Here is an 8,949-nt window from a genome sequence, read left to right as displayed (position 1 = left end):
TTCTTCGGCCAATGGCAGGTTCAGAATTCGAATTGCACCGCCCTTTTACCTGCTTTTACAAGGTCAGTGCACATTAGGTTGCAATCAGACTTTTTTACTTACCTAATTTTTCACGTTTCAAAAGAAAGATAAACAATGACTCTGGGATTGTCATGCGGATGCTTTCACACAAGGCATATGGCGTAGAATGCGAGTGTCTGGAGAATCGTCCTCACTCCAAAAGCGTTAATTGCAATTTTGCTCTTTAAGCAAACGCCAAACCCAACTCTCCCACATGCAAATGTATCACTAATTCATTTCTTTCTTATAACTACACTAGTTGATTTTCTTCTTTTTACCATTTCATTGTTACTAAACGTTGAGCAAAGTGCCTACGCCATTTTTCACTCAAACTGCTTCCTTTCTTCAACCTTTCTTTATTTTTAAAAAAGGGTGCCGAGTGATCATCCACAGGTATTCCAATTCTACATTTAGTCGTCATGGTAAGCTTGAAAACTATACCTAAAGACTTAATTTTGTCTAGTGGTTCATGCAATACATGTTTCATGTATTTCCAGTTTACAATTTTATGCTCTTATTATGTTAAGATGTTGGAGAAAATGATCTATGAGATGAAACCCTTTTGTTGTGTTTTTTCTTTGCCGTTTTCCGGGCCGTTGAGATATTGATGTCTTGATATATATATATATATATATATATGCCAGTGCCACTATTCTTGTTGACTATCATGTTGGTTTCTATCGATCTTAATTTCTCCTTCTCACTGTCAATGTTTATAGGCTAATGAGATGAGCTTTGAATATGGAGAGTTGGAGGATTGGCGAGGGGAAAAGGCAGATCCTAGAAAACATGGTGGCGTTAGAGCTTCAAGTATTGTTTGTGGTTAGTTAGCTTTAGCTTTGAATTTTTTGAATGAAAAAAGAAAATTAAAGCTACCACTTAAGCCCATCACTTGGGATTGATTGTTTAGTAGTGGGATTGAGCCCATAAAACAGAATTGTTGTTGATAGCACTTTTATCTAAATTCTGTCATGGGGACGCATCGCATGCAGTTGTTGAGGTATTAGAGAACATGGTCTTCTTATCCAACGCCACAAACTTTGTTGCCTACTTTTTGAAGTCAATGCATTACCCGGCTGCTGAATCTGCAAATATGGTTACTAATTTCATGGGAACCTCCTTTCTGCTCACCCTTTTGGGGGGCTTCATCAGTGATTCTTTCTTCACAAGATTCAAGACATTCATCATCTTTTGCACTCTGGAGTTGCTGGTATGGTTAACTTCATGTTTCCCCCTTGTAATGTTCATTTAATACGCAAATTAAGCAAACAAAAATATTTCCATTTTACAAAGAAATTTTTTAATAAATAAATCACCCTTGTAGGGACTCATCCTGCTGACAGTTCAAGCTCAAGACAGTCAGTTGCAGCCAGCCATAAATAGCAAGCCTTCCAAGTCCCAGGAGGCTATCCTTTATACAGGGCTTTATGCCATGGCAGCAGGTGCTAGTGGCGTTAAGGCTGCCTTGCCTGCTCATGGTGCTGATCAGCTAGACCACAGCAAACAGCGTCTAATCTCTGCCTTCTTCAATTGGTACTTCTTTTCACTATGTTTCGGTGGTCTCATTGCGTCTACTGTTATGATTTGGATTGAAGAAAACTTAGGCTGGAATTGGAGTTTTAAGATTTCAGTGGTAGCGTTAAGTGTAGCACTCTTCATTTTCTCAATGGGGTTTCCAATTTATAGATACAAACGTCCTGGCGGAAGTCCACTGACAAGAATATACAAGGTAAAACTAAGTTTGTAATGGAATTGGAAGATCACGTCAAATTTGCTTCTAATGCGTTAGGCATTCAGTGTAGCTCTAACTTTGTTTTCTGAACTTTTGTGAGTATCAAGGTGCTTGCTTCTGCCATTCGAAACAGGAAAGCCTCACTATCAGAGGCAGAGAATCGGATTGAAATTTTTGGAGAAAAGAGAAATCATGATAAGTTCAGGTGTGTAGTAGGCTTCTACTACCGTTTTTACTGTTTACAAGTTAGAAAAGATCATGCTGGGAACATGGGTAGAAAAACATGGAAAAAAGTTGTGAAAATGTATACTACAATAATTCATTCAAAATCTTTGATGAAAAAGAGAATTTGCATATCTTTGACAGGCCTTAAGTCATATTAGATGCTACATTTTGGCCTCTCTTATATAAAGGAATTAATGATTCAACATAAAGCGGATATGAATGAAAAACCATGTACACTTTTGGACCAGCTTCAAGCATGCTGTCTCCAATAATTGTAAGTAGTGATCATAATGCGCTCTAATTTGACAAAAGTCTGAAATTATGCAGGTCTCTAAATAAAGCATTAATTGGTGACTCCAATGTTACTGCAACTGAGGTCGAGGAAACAAAGACCTTCCTGGGCCTCCTCCCCATCTTTGCTAGCACGATTATGATGAACTGTTGCCTAGCCCAACTGATGACATTCTCAGTGGAACAAGGGAACATCATGAATAGATCGCTTAACAATTTCAAGATCCCTACTCAGTCACTTTCAGTGTTCCCCTTAATGGTCATGCTGGCTTTTATACCCTTGTACGAATATTCAGTACGCTTATTCAGAATAAAAAATAACCTTCCTGGAAGGCTTAACATGTTCCAACCACTCAGAAGGATCGGATTGGGGCTGGCTCTGGCATCAGGTTCCATGGCTGTGGCCGCTATAGTTGAGGCTAAAAGGCGTGTCGAGGCAAATAATAACGTAACATTATCTGTTTTCTGGCTGGGCTGGCAATACTTGCTGCTCGGCCTATCGGACATCTTAACTCTAGGTGGAATGCTTGAATTTTTCTACTCAGAGGCTCCAGATAAAATGAGAAGCATGAGCACTGCACTCTCTTGGTGTTCAACATCCATGGGATACTTCATTAGCTCAGTGTTGGTAACAGTAAGCAACTCAGTCAGTGGACATTTTGGCAAAGTATGGATTGGAGGAAATGATCTGAACCACGCCCGTTTGGATCTATTTTACACGCTCCTTTGCATTCTCAACTTGCTCAATTTGTTGAATTACATATTCTGGGCTAGAAGGTACTAGATATGTATTTGAGAAACTGGAATGTGGCTCTTCTTGGCCCCATGGTTGTTGAGGGAAGTTAAAGAATGAAAAAGACTTTGATTTGGGAGCTGATCCGGCCTCTGTCAAGAAAAAATCTTGAACGTGTTTTGGATTCAAAAAATTGATGATCATCTTATTGCAGCAGCTCTTATTTATACAACTTATTTGTAACGTTCAACTATAATCGGTTTCTAAAAATTAGCAACTGAATCATAAAAATAGCAACATCCTATTTTAAAGAAAACAACCCTTATCTACGAACACAAATCCTCAGCCCCCCTTTTGTGCCCCCATTCGTGCCTCCTCTCCATATGTTTGCCATATGTCTTATCCCTTAATGAGATGTTAAAAAGGGTAATCCCACAATTTTTAACACCGTTAATGTCACTTTAAAAATAAAAAGAAACAAAATCTCATTCTAGGTTTTTTTCCTACTTGCTCCTTACTTCACTTTTACTTTGTTTTGGTTGCTGCTCCTCTTTTGCTTCACTTTTACCTTTTAGCGAGATACTTTTTGTAAGTTTTTTTATTAATTTTTTAGATTTCAATTTTATATTTATTGATTCATTGCATGGTGTTTTATTGAATTTTGTGCTTGCAAATAATGTTTTTCATATTTTTCTTTTGAAAGGCATTCAAAATTTTTTTTTATGTCTTATTCATAATTATTCATGTTTCATTATGTATTTTGTTCTTTCATGAAAATATTGATATCAAATTTAGTTGTACGTGGTTCTCTTTTCATTAACTTTTAATTTAAGCTTTTTTTTATTTTTTATATTTTTTAAATTTTATATATTTATATATATGTGTATATGTATTGTTTAATTCAAATTTGATGTATTTTTTTCATTAATTATGTTTAATTAATAAATTCATGAGCATATAGAATGAAATAGTAGGAAAAGAAGGTATGATTCTTCTATTAATTTAAAAGATAACTAAATTTATTTATTTTTTATTTTTTAGGGTATGGATAAAGAAACTACAAATACAATTAATAAAAATCGATTATGTCGAAGATTAGAATTTACTGAAGATGATATTCTCCCATCAATTGAACCAATGGAGGAGCAGAATCTTGAGCAAGATAAGTGTTCAAACATGATTGATTCTAATACTAATATTATGATTTCAGCTCATGCAAATATGTCGGAAGAAATTATTCCAAAAGTTGGAATGGAATTTGAAACAGAACAAGATATTTATGATTTTTACAACATATATGCCAAAGAAGTTGGATTTAGTATTTGAAGAATTAAAGGACATAAGGATAAGTATGGTAATTGGGTAGATAGGGTTTTTTGTTGTCATTGCCAAGGAACTCGAAGAAATGATAAAAGAGATGATAATGTCAAAAGTCATCGTCCAGAAACAAGATTTGGGTGCTTAGCTGTATTAAAAGTTTCACGATATGATGATAAATTACGTGTTGCTAAATTTATTACAGAACATACACATGTATTAGCTTCTCCGCGTAAGCGTATGTTTTTAAGATCTCAAAGGGCAATTAATCTCCCTCAAGCTGTTGAACTTGAAATCGTTGATTGCTCTGGAATAGCACCAAAGGAGAGTGTTGGGTTTTTGGCAAGAAAAGTTGGTGGACTGGAGAATCTTGCTTTTATTCCTGAGGACTACAATAATCACTTACGTTCTAAGAGAACAGAAGCAATGAAAGTTGGAGATATTGGTGGTGTCTTAAAGTATCTACAAAATATGCAACATGATGACCCTAATTTTTCTTATGCTATCCAAGTTGATCTTGATGATCTCATCACAAATATTTTCTGGACAGATGGTAAGATGAAATTAGATTATGAATCTTTTGGAGATGTAGTATGTTTTGATACAACATATATAAAAAATAAAGAGGGTAGGCCTTTTGCATTATTTGTTGGTGTTAATCATCATAAGCAAAGTGTTATATTTGGTGCAGCATTGTTATATGATGAAACATGTGATACTTTTATGTGGTTATTTGATTCATTTTTGAAAGCAATGTCAATGAAAAAACCAATGACGATCTTTACAGATCAAGACGTTGCAATGGCGAAAGCACTTGCTTCACAATGGCCTGAAACATATCATCGTTTGTGTGTATGGCATATGTATCAAAATGCAGCGAAACATCTTAGTGATACATTTGAGAGATTTAGTAGTTTTGCTAAAGATTTTAGCAGTTGTGTTTATGATCATGATGAAGAGAAAGATTTTCTAAATGCATGGGATCATATGCTTGCAAAATACAATTTAAAAGATAATAGTTGGCTACATAGACAATTTGAATTGAAGGAGAAATGGGCTTTGGTTTATGGACGACAAACTTTTTGTGCAGACATGTCCACTACTCAAAAAAGTGAGAGTATGAATAACCAAATAAAAAATTACATTGGTTATAACTATGATTTATTACGTTTTTTTCATCACTTTCTGAGATTACTAGTTGATAGACGCTATGAGGAGTTGAAAGCAGACTACAAAGATAACCAGAGCAAGCCATCTTTACCAGTTCCAGTGGAGATATTGAAGCATGCAGCAGATGTGTATACTTTAACAGTTTTTAAAATGTTCTTTAATGAACTTTGGCTTACTTGGGATTGTGAATTGTACACAACTGAAATCATTGGTAGTACTACTAGTTACAAAGTCATTGATCCAAGAAAACTTCGTCATCATACAGTTATATTTGATTCATCAAATTCGACAGTCAGCTATAGTTGTAAAAAATTTGAATTTGTTGGTATTTTATATGCTTATGCTTTAAAGGTGCTTTCCTTTCAGAATTTTAAATGAGTTCCAGATCAATATATATTAAAAGGATGGACCAAGGAAGTGAAGATTGGAGTTGTGGTAAATTCTTCAACATCCACTAGATCAAATGATCCTAAAGTAGATGTAAGTGCTCGTTACAAAGTTTTGCTTCGATGGTATTCTAATTTAGCAACAAGAGCTGCAATGAGTGAGCAATCATTTAATATGGCTATGAGTGATGGAGAAAAGACATTGAGCAAAGTTGAGACAGTTTTGAAGCAGTTATCAATTGAAGAGTCTCGAAGCTTCGAAAATGGAAAACAAGTTTGTCAATTTGACGAAAGTGGGCATAATGAGAAAGAAAGCCAAAAAATCAAGGGAATCAAATGTAAACCTAAAAATAAAGGAGATAAATCATCTCAACGACAAAAAAATGCTTTGGAAAAAGCTAAAAGAAAGAAAAGACTTCAAATTGATAAATTAGTAGAGACTCCACTAGTTCAAGAGGTAAGGGTAATAATTTCTTGATATCATTTTATATTATGTTTTGATTTAATTTTATAATTATTATTTCTTTCTAATCTATATAATCATGTATCTATTCTAATAATTTCATAGGATTCAAGTCAAATTGCTCATACTTTGTACCATAGTGCTACAAGTGGATTCAATCAATGTATTCAACCATTTCAATTTGTCCAAATAATTAAAATATTATAATAGTGAAAATAAATTTTACATTTTATGTATCACTCACATATTTGAATATTTAACAGCAAACTCATGTTGATATCCATCAATCTACTATCGCAAGCATGGTGGATTTACTACAAGTAATTCCTTTTATATTTAATAAACAAATTTATTTTTTTATTTTTGATTATAATACTTAATTAATTTTTTATTTGTATATGTATAGGCTCAAATACCACAAGTTCCTATTTTACAAAGAGAAACTTCGGAAGGAGATGAGAAAGATAGATGAAAGATATGACTTCATCACATATTTTATATATTATTGTAATTTACTTATGCAAGATAAAAGTGATTTATTTTGCTTTTGAGATAAAACTTTGGTTTTCATATTTGTTAAGTTCTATATAGTTTGAATTATGCCAAACATTGTTTTATTTGATATCAAGAATAATATTTTTAAGTTATTTTTTTTATGGGTATGGATAAATCCCACTTTTGTAATTCATGAAGTCAAATAGATATTGAGTTTTGCTTCAATTATAAATCCCATGTTGTTTTCAAGTTAGGCTTACATATTATCTATATCTCTTTGTTTTCTACCATAATGTGTATTGACGTGCTCAATCTAGGATAAACAAGTTGGAAGATGGTTTGCAATCCTTGTGTGATTACCTAAAGAATTAATAAAAAAACTTACAAAAAGTATCTCGCTAAAAGGTAAAAGTGAAGCCAAAGAGGAGCAGCAGCCAAAACAAAGTAAAAGTGAAGTAGGCAACAAGTAGGAAAAAAACCTAGAATGAGATTTTGTTTCTTTTTATTTTTAAAGTGACATTAACGGTGTTAAAATTTGTGGGATTGTCCTTTTTAACATCCCATTAAGAGATAAGACAGATGGCAAACATATGAAAAGGAGGCACGGATTGGGGCACAAAAGGGGGGTAGAGGATTTGTGTTCCTTATCTACAAGCTTTTGAAATATATCAAAAGACCAATCAAATAGCTGTTGACTTCATTGTGGCCTAGTTGAGGAAACAACAACCAACAACCCAGTAACCCACCCATGCATGTAACATTTTCTCCCCTTCCTTTAAAGATTGTGCTTGTCTTCAAGTGCAAATTTCGGAAACTGCTGTTGTAAATACTTCAACTCTTCCCATGTAGCTTCAAATGGATCTAGACCTTGCCATTGCACCAGAAGCTCATGGATTCACTTGTGAACACGACAATCTAAAATGGCAATAGGCTGTATGATAGAAGGTTCTACTAACTGGAGGGGAAGCTGCATTTGAATTGGGTTTGGATTTTCAACGCATGGTTTAAGGATAAACAACATGGAACACCGAATGAATCCTACTCCCAAGTGGTAATTCAAGTTTATAAGCAACCTTTCTCATTTTTTAGAGGATCTTATAGGGCCCATAAAATCTGGCTGATAACTTGTGTATCCTCTTTTTTGAAACAGAAAGTTGTCAATAAGCTTGCAATCTAAGATACACCATATCTCCCACAGAAAACTCTCGTTCCCTATGCTTAGAACCATATATTTGCTTCATACGATTTTGCACATATGCAATCTTTTCACGAACTTCTCTGATAATGGCATCCCGACTAAGCAACTCTTTCTCAACAAATTGATGTTTAGTTATACCTGGAACATATGTGAGTAAAGATGGCAGTTCCCTTCCATAAACCACTTCAAAAGGCGTTTTCCCAATTGATGAGTTAAAATTTGTGTTATAACAATACTCAGCCCATGACAACCACTTCTTATAAGTCTTTGGATGACAGCTAGAAAAACATCGTAAATACATCTCCAAACTTTTGTTTACCACCTCAATCTGACCATCAGTTTGAGGATGATAACCAGAACTTAAATTGAAAGCAGTCCCATTCAATCTAAATAATTCCTTCCAAAAGGAATTTGTAAAAACTCAATCTCAATCACAAACAATAGATCTTGGCATCCCATGTAAATAAAAAATCTCATCAAAGAAAATTTGAGCTATACTCACAGCATTATATGGGTGAGAAATTACAATGAAATGGGCATATTTAGACAACCTATCCACCTCCATATATATAGTTGTTTTTCCACCTGAGCTAGGTAGTCTATCTATGAAATCCATAGATATGTCTTCCCAAATTCATTGTGGAATAGGTAGGGGTTACAGTAGGCCAACTGAAGAAAAATTCTCACTTTTATGCCTTTGGCAGACATCACATTCTTGAATAAATTTCATGATCTTTTTCTTTAAGTTTTTGCTGTAAAAACTGACCCTGATTCGATGGAGAGTTTTATAGAACCCCTTATGAGTGCTATTGTGAAATTGATCAATAATTACCTGTAACGAAGAAGAGTTCTCATCCAAGTAAATTCATTTTTTGAAAT

General features: G+C 34.1%; 3 protein-coding genes across 4 annotated transcripts; all 3 read left to right on the top strand.

Annotated features, from left to right (window-relative positions):
- LOC18612662 (protein NRT1/ PTR FAMILY 4.2) lies at nt 352-3,251 on the top strand. The gene is made up of 6 exons (XM_018118691.1): nt 352-482; nt 780-882; nt 1,053-1,270; nt 1,385-1,789; nt 1,900-1,997; nt 2,345-3,251. The coding sequence occupies exons 1-6, from the start codon at nt 480-482 to the stop codon at nt 3,090-3,092; spliced, it is 1,575 nt and encodes a 524-aa protein (XP_017974180.1). The 5' UTR covers nt 352-479; the 3' UTR covers nt 3,093-3,251.
- Nucleotides 4,599-5,752, top strand: LOC108661350 (protein FAR1-RELATED SEQUENCE 5-like). The gene is made up of 3 exons (XM_018117478.1): nt 4,599-5,475; nt 5,557-5,654; nt 5,744-5,752. The coding sequence occupies exons 1-3, from the start codon at nt 4,599-4,601 to the stop codon at nt 5,750-5,752; spliced, it is 984 nt and encodes a 327-aa protein (XP_017972967.1).
- Nucleotides 5,768-6,698, top strand: LOC108661586. 2 transcript variants are annotated; one of them, XM_018119025.1, is made up of 3 exons: nt 5,768-6,371; nt 6,483-6,540; nt 6,641-6,692. In XM_018119025.1, the coding sequence occupies exons 1-3, from the start codon at nt 6,069-6,071 to the stop codon at nt 6,652-6,654; spliced, it is 375 nt and encodes a 124-aa protein (XP_017974514.1). In that variant the 5' UTR covers nt 5,768-6,068; the 3' UTR covers nt 6,655-6,692. The 2 variants fall into 2 exon arrangements, 1 of the variants encoding a protein (XP_017974514.1); XR_001927385.1 differs by lacking the exon at nt 6,483-6,540 and having other exon boundaries at nt 6,641-6,698.

This window comes from Theobroma cacao, chromosome 1 (assembly GCF_000208745.1).
Source record: "Theobroma cacao cultivar B97-61/B2 chromosome 1, Criollo_cocoa_genome_V2, whole genome shotgun sequence".
Taxonomy (NCBI): Eukaryota; Viridiplantae; Streptophyta; class Magnoliopsida; order Malvales; family Malvaceae; genus Theobroma; species Theobroma cacao.
Note: the sequence above shows the minus strand (reverse complement) of the source record. Positions and strands in the feature narration are given on the sequence as shown.

What these genes read in the sequence shown, in the direction of transcription:
- LOC18612662 (XM_018118691.1), top strand. An exon ending in AGCTTCAAGTATTGTTTGTG is followed by an intron (nt 883 to 1,052) that starts GTTAGTTAGCTT and finishes CATCGCATGCAG; the next exon opens with TTGTTGAGGTATTAGAGAAC. An exon ending in TTTGCACTCTGGAGTTGCTG is followed by an intron (nt 1,271 to 1,384) that starts GTATGGTTAACT and finishes TCACCCTTGTAG; the next exon opens with GGACTCATCCTGCTGACAGT.
- LOC108661350 (XM_018117478.1), top strand. Translation starts at nt 4,599, where the DNA reads ATGTTTTTAAGATCTCAAAGGGCAATTAATCTCCCTCAAGCTGTTGAA. An exon ending in CACTACTCAAAAAAGTGAGA is followed by an intron (nt 5,476 to 5,556) that starts GTATGAATAACC and finishes TGAGATTACTAG; the next exon opens with TTGATAGACGCTATGAGGAG.
- LOC108661586 (XM_018119025.1), top strand. Translation starts at nt 6,069, where the DNA reads ATGAGTGAGCAATCATTTAATATGGCTATGAGTGATGGAGAAAAGACA. An exon ending in AGACTCCACTAGTTCAAGAG is followed by an intron (nt 6,372 to 6,482) that starts GTAAGGGTAATA and finishes ATAATTTCATAG; the next exon opens with GATTCAAGTCAAATTGCTCA.